General features: G+C 39.5%; 1 protein-coding gene across 4 annotated transcripts in view; it reads right to left on the reverse strand.

The window, feature by feature from the left end:
- Positions 1-14,819, reverse strand: part of cadpsa (Ca2+-dependent activator protein for secretion a) — a 335,946-nt gene that overhangs the window by 74,127 nt on the left and 247,000 nt on the right. For all 4 annotated transcript variants that reach the window (XM_070958180.1, XM_070958178.1, XM_070958172.1 and 1 more), the window contains 3 exons: positions 2,345-2,446; positions 2,116-2,179; positions 1,828-1,951 (listed from right to left, as the gene is read on the reverse strand). In XM_070958180.1, the coding sequence (XP_070814281.1) occupies positions 1,828-1,951; positions 2,116-2,179; positions 2,345-2,446 (290 nt within the window). The remainder of the gene's footprint in view (positions 1-1,827; positions 1,952-2,115; positions 2,180-2,344; positions 2,447-14,819) is intronic.

The raw sequence follows: 14,819 nt of genomic DNA on the forward strand, positions 1-14,819 counted from the left end.
TGGCCGTTCAAAGCAGCTATGCGTTAATTGAACAACATTTTGGAAAATGTGCTGTTTGCTGTGAGTCTCGTACAGAGATAGGTCCTGTTTAGTCTAGCTTACCACAGAGACTGCAAGCAGTGGGGAAAACAGCTAGCCAACCTCCGCAAAATGGACAAAAGTTGTGACGCTGTTTAGATGTTTTATCTTGTAAATTTGTGACACATTTAGGTTGAGGAACAGTTAGCCATCAAGCTGCTAGTGACAACCTTGCAAATTAAGGAGATGCAATGTTTAAATGGATAGCTTTGGAGATATTGACTGGTGTATTTTTCACTTTCAAATGAGCTTTGTGCAAAGATAGGTTAAACATATTCAGGACCTATCTCTGTACTGGACACACAAGGATGAAACTGACATCAGTCTGTTTGTCTCATTCTGGTCCAGACAACAAATAAGCATATTCCCCAAATGTCAGTGTTCCTGTACAAGTTTAGAGTCACAGATACAGTTGATTCAGTGAGATTTGAAGATTTATCACATTTATGCAAATGACAACGAATAATCTGGCCTAAAGTAGGTACCAAATAGGTGTTCTGACTGTTTTGAGTGATTGGTCTGGCTGATTGAATGTTTCAAAGGTCTGCAAAATTATCCATGATGCCTACTAAAGAAAACCTGGATCATGCAACAGGAAAAAACACTGAACTGCCACAAGGGGCAGTCCCATCATGTCTTGTTTATTGGCCTTCCTGTTTTCAACCAGCAGCTAATGAGAAGCAGCAAAAGCCAATAGACAAGGAAAAGGCAGGAGTGAGCATGGCAATCATCAGAGAACAAGGAAGAGGAAGGCAGAGAAAGGGAAAAGAAGGAGCATCACTTCGGCTACCAGGCAGGCCAAAGTGGGAGGCAGAGGCAGTAGAACTGGGCTGAAAAAGAAGCTGAGGCATGGTGGACAAAGTCAGCATAAACATTGAATTGAATGCATTTTTACTTACTGTACATTTGCTACTAAAATAGGTGGGAGGTAAGGTAAAATAAATGTTGCATTTGTCACTGAAAACAACCATCAAACAATTAAGTAGATTATTAGAATTAAGTACAAAAAAGATTAGAAAGCCCTTTTCTGTGGCTGTGAAGAAAAATGTAGAAGTTAGAATTTGTTCTGAAATTCAGAATTGGAATTCATAGTTGCAATAAAATATACTATATTACTCTACATCGAAGGATCCTCATTGCCAACACACACCTTTGGCAACTAGCTTTCTGTACACTATATTAGTTTTACTAATAGAAGTCCCAAAGCAGGAAATCAGAGACTACAATGATTGCGCTAATATTAGTTTTTCCAATAGCTTAGACAAAATATTGTTCAGTTTTTCCAAAATGTCATGCGCAATAACGCGGTAAGCATCTGAGCACAACCTGAGCATAAAGTGTTCATTGCAGCAAATGGAAGACAATGATGTCTACACACCTTGGTTAAAAAACATCATTTTTTTCAATGATCTATCAGTCTTTGACAATGTGACTTAATAATATCCTTGCTTTGTCAAATCTGGAGAACATGTTTACCATTTTTGACTGGCTCTCCCACAACGTTCAACAAGATTTCAAATAACAACTAAATAATATAAACAATTTTTTTCAAGCACTGCCCCACTAAGTTTAGAAATCTTCTCAACATTGCATTTAGATCTCTCACATCTGAATCCTTGTGTGACAGGAAACTCTCAGAGTTACCCTACGAGTTGTTATGAGTTGAGAGTTGTTATGTTACAGAAAATATCAAGACAGAATACCCATGCTGTATTTTGACTGAGGAGCAGTGATGAAGCAGCAACTTACCTTCTAGCTTGGCATACTCTGACAGGCGTTGGTAATTGACCAGAGCTGCCTGCTCCAGACACTTACGGATCACAGCCCTGACTTCCTCTTGTGGAACCGGAGTGACAATATCTTTCATCAGAACCTAAATGGAAAGGCAGCGACAGTGACGGTATTTTCTGTGTACAGCAAACCATGTCATGACAAGACAAAGGATGAGAAATGTACCAGACATGGTAAAAGTTGAGAAAATTGTCTTCTTCACCTTGTAACCTTGTATACATCTGCTCAGCGGCAATAATGACTTACCCTTTCGAGTAAGGACAGAGTTGCTTTCAGTGCTCCCTCTGGCCGTCCAAATGGAAAACAATACCTGTGGAAGCAATAGACTTTCATTTGAACCCTTAGCCCTTAGCATGAGTTTAGCACACCGTTGTCATAATGGTTTGATGTATTTGTGTGTTCTGAGGTTGTACGGAAGGTGGAAATAATTTTCCTTGCAGAAGGACAAATAAATCTAAATCTAAATGGTTCCCACCTGAAGTGTGTAATCTGGTTTTCCAGAAGCACCCGTAGCCTCTCCTTGATCTCCTCAAAGCGCTCTTTCTCTTCCACGGTCACTGTGCCAATGCCATCAGGCCTGAAAGACAACAGCATTTTCTTTCTTTCTTTCTCACCTTTATTTATTCAGGGAAGGCCAATTGAGAGCAAGCTCTCATTTACAATGACGCCCTGATTACAGCACAATACATTTCAATTCACATCACAATACATATCCATACATTCAACAGAAGCACATAATGAGATCAACAAGCACATGTACAGTCAGAAATCATGAAATCCACAAGAATGCATTTAAAAAGACTAAAAGGAATCAGTATATCTAATCGAAGCTGAGACAGCAAATTACTCCATTTAAAAGGTGCGAAATAACTAAAAGCAAATTTCCCTACCTTCGTTTTAACAGCTGGGATATTAAGAGCCAGTGGGTTTTGTGCACGAGTTGGGTAGCTAAGAGATCTGAAGCTCAATAGGCTCAATAGGTATAGAGGAATTTTTTTAAGTAGTGCCTAAATAAACAATATACAATGTTGCTCCTTTCTCTGAGCCAGGGAAGTCCAACCGACATTCTGATAGAGATGGCAGTGATGGGTCGTGAACCCATCGCCAGTAATAAATCTAATAACAGAATGATAAATTGTATCAAGTGGTTTAAGAACAGAGGGAGAAGCATGCATGTAAATAATGTCACCATAGTCTAAAACCGATAGAAATGTAGCATGGACTATCTGTCTCCTACAGTGCCGAGGAAGACAGGATTTATTTCTATAAAAGAATGCAATAAAGGCTTCAGCTTCTTTAAAAGTTCTGCAACATGAAAATTAAAGGACAATTCATCATCCATCCAAATACCCAAGTACTTAGAACAAGAAACCCTTTCCAACGGAGTCCCATCTGCTGTGGCAAGGGTAAACTTATTTAAGTCAACAGTATGTTTTTTTGTAAAAATCATGTACTTTGACTTTCCTGGATTTAAAATCAATTTAAGATGGGAAAGACTTCTTTGAATAATGCAGAAATCATCTTGAAGATTATTTAGGGCTTGTTCAACAGATGGAGCAAAGGAATATATGATTGAATCATCAGCATGAAGATGAATTAAGCTATTTGTGATACCACAATTAAAATCACTGATATAAATAGAAAAAAGCAGAGGTCCTAAAACCGAACCCTGCGGTACCCCTTTGTATATGTTTAAAAATTCTGATATGAAACCATCACCAATCACAGCTTGGGATCGACCAGATAGATAATTCTCAACCCATTTACAAGAGTTGTAATCAAAACCAATATCATTCAAACGCTCAAGAAGGATGGAATGGTCAACCGAATCAAAAGCCTTAGAGAGGTCAATAAAAAGGGCAACACAATCAAGTTTGCTGTCTGAAGCATGCACAATATCATCCACAACCTTAGCAGTGGCAGTCACCCTGCTGTGCCCAGGTCTAAAACCAGACTGATAAATATTTAAAACTGCAAATTCAGATAAAAAAGATCTAATTTGGTTGCTTATCAAGCGTTCTAAAATTTTTGCCAAGCAGGATAATTTTTAGATTGGACGGTAATTATTCAGATCATTTAGCCACCTTTGTGCAGAGGAGTTACAAATGCTGTTTTCCATATATTAGGAATACAGCCAGTTAAAATAGTCAGATTAAAAACATGCAAAAGGATGTCAACAATAAAGGGTGCAGCTAGTATCAGAAGTCTAGTGTTCAATTGATCATCTCCAGTAGGCTTCCTAGGATCAAGATTGTAAAGAGCACTGAGAACTTCGGCTCTAGTAAAGGGCCTAAAAGAAAAGCAATGAGGACTAGTATTTGCAAGGGTAGGGCTGAAGTTACTGACCGGACTAGTGGTGTGAAAAATATCACCTGCAGCACTAAAATGTCTGTTAAAAAGATTACATTGTTCATTTTTATCAGAGATGGAGATGAATCTCTGTGAAATCTGAGTGGGTAAAGATGAGGTTGGCCTATTTGAGAGTGTTTTGATTGTTCTCCAGAACTTAGATGGGTTACCAGAACAATCTGATAAGGATGTCACATAGTAATTAGATTTAGCATTACGTATAGATACAAGACATTTATTATGAAGATGACAAAAATATTTCCAATCACTTATTGAGCCTGAGGCACGAGTGTTACGGCCAGACAATGGAAACCAGGACCCAGGAGCAGAGTTCAACAAAAAATAATTTGTTTACAAAGTGACAACAGAAAATCAGTTCGAAAGAACAACTACCAAAAAACAAAGTAGCAACAGAAATACTTACGACAAAGTACCAACTAAAAACTCCAAACTAAAAATCACCTTTGATAGGGAAAAAGCCAGGACAAAGTGCAACAAAAAGACAATCAGTATAAACTAATAACTCGAGAGAGAAATACACTGAGGTTAGCTCGTGACGAGAGGCGGATGATCTCTAGCTGCGTAGCACGTACAGGAAGCATAGAGGATAATCTGGCGCTGGGGACTTGCGAGAGGGTGGCTTATGAAGCCAGATGATTAGGCAGAAACAAGCTGCAGGTGTGCCAGGAGAATCGGCGCTCCTGGAGATCGCTCCGCCCCTCGTCACTCGCACTACCGGAGGGAGAGAGAGAGGGAGAGTGTCACTGTGAGCAAAACCAAAAACATACAACAGAAAACAGGGCCACAACAGCGAGCCTTGTTCCAAGCAGTGTCCCTAGCATGTAACAAATCAGCAATTTCCTGTGAGAACCAGGGATTGCATCTGTTTTTTATTCTCAATGTCTTAAAAGGGGCATGTCTATCTGCTACTGAATTAAAAGCTTTAATAAAATTATTTAAAGCTAGGGTAGGATCAGAGATGTCAGTTATGGAAGATGTATCAAGAGAAGAAATATCATTTAAAAAATCCTGCTCCACAAACTTTTTAAAATTCCTCTTAACAATTAAACGAGGCTTGGATTTTACTTGTTTAACATCTCTGATACAAGCAATTGGACAATGGTCACTAAAATCAAGCAGGAGAACCCCAGAGGATTTAAAATTATGTGGCCTATTTGTTAATATAAGAGCCAATAATGTAGCTCTCCCGAGATTTGTTGGGTCGGGTCTTGTAGGAGCAGATATCAGTTGAGAGAGATTTAAGTCAGTGCTCAGATCTTTTAGACCATCAGATGCATTACTAAGCCAATCAAGGTTTAGGTCACCCATTAATATAACTTCAGAAGAAAGACAGATTTAGCAGACAGATGAGCTAAATCAGAAATGGCCATTGGAGGCGCTGACAGAGGATGATAAACACCCAAGACAGTGATTTTCCCACTATTAGCACTGTTACCCAAGAAGACACTTAAGGCCAGGTATTCAAAGCATTTTGGGATGGCCACAGAGCCAACAACAGTTACAGAAAAACTTTTCTTAACAAAAATGGCCACACCACCACCTCTTGTAGGCCTGCATCTATCAGTTCTGAAAACATTATAACCATCAAGAGCAATATCATGATCACACACTTGATCGGTTAGCCAGGTTTCAGTAAATACAAAAATATCTGCCTTTGTTTGTAAAGCCCAGATGTGAATGTAGTCCATCTTAGAAATCAGACTGCGCACATTGATATGAATAAAACTCAATCCAATTTGCACCCTAAAATCTGCCTGAGATTTAAGGACAGAATCAGGGAATATCTGCTGTGGATCAGAGCACTGTTTACTTATTGTTTTAATCTTAATTAAATTAGAAGGGTGTCTGAAAGGGATCTGGTTCATTTGATTACCAAACCACTTAGCGCCCGAATTTAGAATAACACAAGTAGCCAGAGGGGTAAAAACAAGATCAGGCCTTTCAGAAATCCTCACAGGAATGACGGAGCCAGACAAGGGGAGAATGCCACCATTTGTAACCATAGTTGTAACAGCAGCAGCAAGACCTGCACTGTCAGGGACAGGGCTATGAGGTGAGCAGATTGTGGACTGGGTAGGGTCTTGCTGAAGAAAGCATCATTGTAAACTAAAAGCAATGAAACTTATAAAGTTGCAAGTCAACTTTTCAGCACCCATCTTGTTCAAATGTAGATTTGAAAAACTCACACTCAGTCCAAAAATAATCAAAGTTGATTATGAAGCCAAGTCCAGTGGCAGTGGCAAAGTTACTCATCCAAAGATGTAGACTGTAAAGACATTTACAAGCAATAAAAGGTTTTGCTCCTCTGAAGTCTGTGTTTCAGTGCTGGGGAACTGAGTAGAGCACCACCATATTCTAATACCATTAGATTAGATTACATCCTCAAAAGTATCCCTTCACATGGTGCTATGGCAGCTACAGCGATACTGCATGGGGACTCTAAGCACTGATTGGCTGTTTGTTTTCTCCTACGAGCTTCTAATGCTGGTGCAGACAAAGTTCAACAATGGAGTAGTCTCTTATTTAGTAATGAGACAAGGACAAACAGAAGCAACCCAGATGTATCTCCAACTGAGCACATACAAAGTATGCCGTCACTCAACTGACTGAAACGGTTATTATAGGGCGTATAATTAAAGCAAAATAATGCCTCCTCACATTAGACAGGCTTCATCTGCCCTGTGTTGTAGCGATGCCATCAACGGGTGAAATCTGACAATAAGCTGCAAATAAATGTTTGTCAGTGTTTTCATTGTATAGCACCTCATAACTACTGGTCCTGCACAATGCATAAAGACTGATAATAATGGAAATCAAAGCCAATTAAAAGGCTGTGCACTTCATTACATTTACAATTTGAGAAAAAAGATACATGGTAGGCTTTCTCCGTATTACATCCCTGCACTCACAATGCTGGCAGTTAAGGATTTCCACAAAAACACACAGTTAGACATTTAATATCTGTGAAAGATATCATCAGTAAATGAAGCCTAATTTATTTTAAATACCTCCCAGGTTTCATGGTGCAAAATTATAACGTGTTTATGTGTTTAGATTTCAGCTCTGCTCAGCTGAAATCTAAACACATAAACACACCCTAAAAGATTCTGAGATTCACACCGTTTTTGCATCATATTCTTCTTATTACTTCAGTAGATTCAATAGCAATTACAGCTTTACAAGTTGTGTGTGTGTATTCGATGTGTTCATCATTTGTGACATGGTTGGGTGTGTGAGCAGAGTGCATGTGACAGAGGAGCACTGGACTGGTGGCCATGGCAGCATGATGAGAAGCAGGAGACATGACACTTTCCCTCTCTTTCTCTCTACCCGTCCCCCCCGTCCCCGTCCCCCCCGTCCCCCACCCCACTTGACATGTCATTTCAGCAGACAGAGAGAATGTGTGTGTGTGTGTGTGTGTGTGTGTGTGTGTGTGTGTGTGTGTGTGTGTGTGTGTGTGTGTGTGTGTGTGTGTGTGTGTGTGTGTGTGGTGGCTGTACTACTCCATGAGTGCTGTGTTTGTTACATTTCAGGAGTACCAGTTTTCTTAGCATCAGCGATCATCTCGTACAGACTCCCCTCAGTTTTCATAGACATTTGAACAGACACTGTCAGTGTATCTCAGCCACCTGTACATGTCTCCTGCTGAAAATCATGAAGCTGAGGAATGGAGATGAAGATTTCAATCTATTTACTGGTTGCTTTGACCTCACCAGCAGTTAACAGGCAAGATTTATTCATTATCTTTTTTTTTTTTTTTCTTCAGACACACGCTGATAACAAGAGGCGTCTATTTCAGTTTTTCAAAATTGTGGCAGGCTGTAGAAGTAAATACCACAAACAATGAATGTAGCCTGAAACCTCCTCATGACTAACTGGTTTTTATTTTTTTTTTTATATTTATTAGTGAAAATAAAAATGAATAATTCTGAGTGAGTTTTTGGTCCAAGTAGTGACAATTTTTTGTCTAATAATCACCAGCTTAAATTAATAAATTCACTCTCTTTTTTGATGTTTTACTGTATCTTTTGTTTTGTGGCTTGTGATAGATATTGGTACATAAGAGCCTGACACAGAAATTGGATGGGGATTGTCATAAAGTAATTCACAGTGAAAAGCCCTCTTACCTTTCACATTGTGACAGAAAATGAAAGAGGAAAATTTCACACTAATTAAGTCCTGCAGGGCTCTCTCTCTCTCTCTTTTTTTTTAACTTCCAGCCGCACGTTGTTTCTTGGCAGCTTCCTCATGCTTGCTTGACCTCATGACCTCACAGCTCCGATGACGACAACAAGCAAATGAGCCATCAATGACAGACAGACGGCAAGGGGACAACCTCATCAAGTCCTTAAGGTAGACTGCTATAAAACGTTTGCTTTAGAAAGCTTTTGTCATTTCAATTCGAAAAAATCCCACAATGCAAAAGGTAATTACTGTTTTCCTTAATTTGTCATTTTCAGAATGCATTCTTTATTTTGTACACTTTAATTCCCAGAATCAATCCGTCTAGAGCTGAAATGGTTAATTGATTCATCAATTACTTGACTGACAGAAAATGAATCCACTCTTGTGATAACTGATTAATCATTTAGTCATTTTCTAAGCAAAAATGGAAAAAGTTCTCTTTTTCCAATTTCTCAAATGTGAATAACTGCTGTCTTTATTTCCTATAACATTAAATTAATATCTTTGAGGTTTGTTAAAATAAAACATTAGAATTTGTGAAGTTGAAACATGTGAAGGACATTTTTTTCAGTTTTTCAGATATTTTCTCATAAAATTGTCAAATTACTGGTAAATCGTAGAACAAATAACAAAATGAAAAAATAAAAAATGGTGGATAGCTGCTACCATAAATCATCCAGAAAATATTGAAACAGCAAAGGTATTTTCCAAAAATAGAACACTTAAATTGGGATAGAAGTTGATTTCCTCATTATTGCTAGTTTATGGATCTTGTTTACATATCCAAACCCCACTTCATATCATAAAACTGTCTTAAAATATATATTTCAAAACCAACACAACCTTGCATGTGTGTATAGATAGTACAGTATGTGTTAGAAGAAAATGTAAATGTTACATATGAGCCCATCCTTGGACCACTGTCATTTAAGTATAGTGTTTTGGAATATCTTGCACTAAATTCTACAATCAATTTCAAGACGACATGAGAAATGGAAATGGAAATTACATGAATTCTTTTTAATTGTAAACTCTGCCTAATTTGCAGCTGTATAAGCTGGAATGTGCTTTTTTTTTCTCCTTTTTTTGCCTTTGCTTTTTTTGCTTTTTTTTTTTGCTTTTTTTGCATTTCATATCAAATAAAGACCAGCTGACTTTTTTTTTATTATTATTTCAAAGCCATTTCCTAACAAACAGTGAATCTAAAAGGAGGCGACGTTTAGCTGGACAGAAGTCAAATCCTGACACTTTAGCAGGCGACCGGGCAACTGAGTCCAACTTGGTGCACCAACACCTCCAGGCCAGCAGGCTATTAGGAGGCAGGGGTGGGGGTGGGGTGTTTGTGTATGTGTTTGTTTGGGGGGGGGGGGGGTCTGGATGAGGTGTATGCACTGGGGCACACGCAGCAGCATTGGCAACAGAGACATTCGCCCGTCACACATGACAACCTGTCAGCCTGTCATGCCTTGACCTCAAGGCATGACGACTGGACTAGCAGAGCAGGTCTTTGTTTGACGTGTGTGAATGTGGATGTGTAGATATAAGGCGCTCATTATTTCAGGATTTTATGACAAGAAAATATACATTTAGATGGGAATTTCCATGTATGTCATCTCTATCTTCAATATTAACAGCGAACTGTGCTGAACTCTGCCCTCTGCAGCAGGAAACAACCATTCAGGTTTGAAGCAAACTACTCCTACCGTAAGTCAATTTTTTGTGAAAAAAAAAAACAAAACCCACAGTGATAAGCCTCCACATGTCTCTCTCCACAGATTTAAAGCAAACTTCTTTTCTTATCATGTTTGTCTTCTACAGTATTTTTTCTCTCTTTCTTTTTTTCTGTTTCTCTTGGTGTGAGTGCTGTCCATCTGTCCATGCTGATCAGAAAAGGCCTCAGTCCTTGGTCACTGTCAGCATGGACAGATGGATGGATGGATGGATGGATGGATGGATGGATGGATGAAGGTGGAGGGGTTGCACAGACAGACAGCCCCCCCACCCCCCGACCTTTGCCCTCAGCACTGGAGTGGCCCTCGTCTATCTTTGTTAGGCTTCATGCACAGACGGCTGACTGTGATGTTGACAGATTGGATGTCCGCAGATATCATAGCAGATTAGACAAGAGGTAAATACTCCAACTTAGATAACAGGGTACACGCTAGAACAAAAGCCAGATGACTCCTGTGTCACATACCAAGATATTACACATTTGAACTGATTATTGCTCCTGGAAAAATCTGGATGTCTGGAAAAAACATGTATGGGGATTTCACTCAGAATTGTCATAATCACGTCATTTAAAACTTTCACCTTTTTCACTGCATCCTTGTAGATGGAGCAAAATGAGAAAGAAGGATTGCAGACTACAATCTTTATGGCATAAACTTGCAAAACTAACTTGACAAATGGAAATAGAGAAGACTGATGGCAGTGATGCATATGCTCTTTCTTCACTGTTGTTTCTGTTTGTCGAAGGTTCCAGGGCCTAAAACACTTGACATGTATATACACACACACACACACACACACACACACACACACACACACACACACACACACACACACACACACACACACACACACACACACACACACACGCGCATGTGTGTGTGTGGGAGCAAAAACAAAAGTGTTGCATTTATATTTTTGTTCAGTGTAGGTCAGACTAAAATGAGGCAAAGTATGATTCATTATTAGTCTTATTTAATAACTTGGATAAATTAGGATTAAGATTAATTAAGATATCGTTTGCCTTTTCTTTTGAGAGAAGGCATAGGTTTCCAGCGGTAACTTGCAATGATAGCAGCTGCCAGCAAAAGGGAAGTATCTGAGTCCAGTGAGAGTACTTCAACCAGCAAGCAGTGAAAACCAGAGGAAACCACCAAAGTTTCTCAAAAGAGCATTGACCATGTAGTGATAAACTTTATTGTCAAGGGTTTATACCTTTTTGGAACAGTGGAACATTCTGAGTTTAAAAGCTTGGTGAAGCAGCTTCAGTCTTAATTCCACTGTGATGTCTCATCTAACAATTTCAACCAAGATTTAGAAAAAAAACAAAACAAAACTGAGAATACAGGGAACTGCAAATACCAAATATTTTACATAGCCACAATAACTAACTGCTGGACTGCCTTTTGGCTGAGTTTTAGCAGAGTTTCTGCTCACTAGATAGATCCTGACAGACTTGAGAGATACTCAGCAGCTCTGCTTGCATGCTGCTTAGGATCCCACACATTTGATGTATTAGCTGGTTTCCTTAATATACATATAATACACATACTGAGCTCAACATCTGTGAGAAAACTGTAATAACCAAAACTAGCAATGGCTCCAATTTCGTCAAGGCATTCAGGGTTCATGGCCAAAAACAACTATATGGACACATCTAGAGAAGCAAGTTCAGCTGCAGGTGAAAAGGTAGTGGAAATGGATAACTATCAGGAAGATGAGGTTCTGGGAGTTGAAGTAGAGGCTGTTGAAGAAGTACCTTGTGGATGAAGATAATTGGGTTAGGGATTGTTAGGGTACTCATTCTATCTCCTTAACCTGATCTCAACAGTGGATGTGACAAACCAAACTCAAACGAGACCTACAAAAAGGTTTCACATGCAGCGATCGCCAAGTGCTGAGCAGTGTGGTACAACAGCTGCTGGAGTAATTGAATGATTGTAATGTTTTACATATTTTGTAATGGCAAACAAATTATTAAGCATACAAATCACATAAAAATAAATTACAGGTTATTTGTGGTGTTTGTAGAGATGTTTGTTTCTACCTAGACAATATGAAGAAGATTCATTGCATGTATTTTCTTGGCACAGTTGTCCATAACTTAAATCTAGCAATTTAATGTTAAATACTCACTTCATAATTATTCAAATAACCAAGCCAAAAACACCATTCATATTAAATTATGAACTAGTTCATATTAATATGTTACATGGATATGTGAGATAATTTATTGCTGTTTCATTGTGCCCGGATTGCTTTCCTGACTGAACATGTTGTGTCCATTAGCCCAATTTCCATGCAGGCAGACAGAAGTAGATGTTCACCTTGAGAATGTGAATTTCCCTTGGGGATGAATAAAGTATCTATCTATCTATCTATCTATCTATCTATCTATCTATCTATCTATCTATCTATCTATCTATCTATCTATCTATCTATCTATCTATCTATCTATCTATCTATCTATCCCTGTAACTGTGAAGCTTGACCACCTCTGGCTCTGCTCTAAGTTCTGCAAGTCACTGATTCATGCCCATCACGGAAGTATACAGCAGCAGTTTAGACACATGCTTGCTGACCCTTACCTGATTGCTGCAGCAGTTCTTCTTACAAAGTTTCGTACATCCTGAATGACTAATGAGGACATGTTGAAACAGGGTAAATCGTTTCATTTGTCCCTCAAATTGCCAGCTTTTTCTAAATTACAAATACTGTTACAAATACTGACAGCTGGTATCTGTCTCGGTTACAGGAACCCTGGACGTGCTGACGTGCTGAGGTAAGCGTATCGCCTCACTGCCTGTTTGTGGTTGCTGTCTTAGGAGTAGTGTGCGTTTGTCGCTCTTGTTCCTCTGAGTGTAATTTGCTCTGTGTTTTTTGTTACAGTGGCCTTTTATCCGCGCTCTAAAGTAACATTAGTTCTGCTCAAGCACCCATAAGTCTGTTTATTTAGCGACCGTCAATTTTACGCGCTTGTCTGCTCTGCTAGCTACATCAGCTTAGCCTAGCAGCTAGCGATGGCTTCTCTCTGTCATACTCTCCAGCTCTCTCCTGCTTGGTGTGTCACATGTTTAGTTACTCCTCTGCCTCCTTTAGTGATACAGGTACGTGTAATAAATGTAGTTTATTTGGTGAGTTGGAGGCGAGGCTTAGTGAATTGGAAGCTCGCACCATGGAAACCAAACCATTAGCTGTAGTTAGCCAGGCCCCCGTAGCCGGTGCGGACCGACCGAGTGCAGCTCCTGCCAGCCGTCCCTCGACAGCTCCCGAGCAGCCGGGAAACCAGGGAGGCTGGGCGACTGTTCGAAGGAAGCATAGTCCCAAGCTCAAGCCCACGGGTCACAACCAACCGCTTCATGTTTCTAACAGGTTCTCCCCACTCAGCGACACATTCTTTCTGGGGAAGACCTGGTCTGATTAGGAGAGACGGCATCCATCCCACTTTGGAGGGAGCAGCTCTCATCTCTAGAAATCTGACCGATTTTATTTATGAACCTAACCCCTGACAACTCAGTTGTTGAGACCAGGAGGCAGAGCTGCAGTCCTACACGACACTTCTCTGCGCCTCCATTAGAGCAGTTACCCACCCAACACTCCATAGAGACTGTGTCTGCCCCCCGACCACGTAAACTAAGTAAACCAAAAGTACAGAGAAGAGGAGTGAAACATAAGAATCTAATTAAAATTAAAACAACCTCTGCAATAGTACAACAAGATAGGAGAATTAAATGTGGACTCCTTAACATCAGATCTCTGTCCTCTAAAGCTGTTCTAGTAAATGAGTTAATATCAGACCATAATATCGTTAGCCTCATAGCATAATTGCCTAAGTCATTTTTTGGCCAAATTGAGATATCTGCCTAACTCTACTCTCCTGACACTGCTGCTTCATCCTGCCTTATTGCCCGAAAACCTTAAAATATGACTTAGGCAATTACGCTGTTAGGCTAACGATATTGATTTATTTTGTCTGACTGAAACCTGGCTGTGTCCTGAAGAGTATGTGAGCCTGAATGAAGCTACTCCTCCGAGCATTATTAATACTCACATTCCTCGAGGCAGCGGCAGAGGAGATGGAGTTGCAGCCATTTTTGACTCAAGCCTTTTGATCAACCCTAAACCTAAACTCGACTATAACTCATTTGAAAGCCTTGTTCTCACTCTTTCTCATGAAAAATGGAAAACAGTGCAGCCAGTTTTATTTGTTATAGTATACTGCTCTCCAGGTCCTTACTCCGAATTTATAGCTGAGTTCTCGGAGTTTCTATCAGGTTTAGTCCTTAAAGCAGATAAAGTAATTATTGTAGGTGACTTTAATGTACATGTCGACGTTGATAATGACAGCCTTAGCACTGCGTTTATCTCAGTATCAGACTCAGTTGGCTTCCATCAGAATGTACATGAACCGACTCACTGTTTTAACCACACCCTCGACCTTGTTCTGACATATGGCATTGAAATCGAAGACTTAATAGTCTCCTCACAGAATCCTCTTTTATCGGACCATCATTTAATAACTTTTGAATTCATATTACCAGACTACCAGCCAGTATGCAAAAATTCTTATACCAGACTCCTGTCTGATAGTGCTGTAGCTAAATTTAAGGATAAGATCCCATCAGTATTTAATTCAATGCTATGTTTCAATACAACAGAGGATT

The sequence above is a fragment of the Chaetodon trifascialis genome, chromosome 3, assembly GCF_039877785.1.
Source record: "Chaetodon trifascialis isolate fChaTrf1 chromosome 3, fChaTrf1.hap1, whole genome shotgun sequence".
Classification (NCBI taxonomy): Eukaryota; Metazoa; Chordata; class Actinopteri; order Chaetodontiformes; family Chaetodontidae; genus Chaetodon; species Chaetodon trifascialis.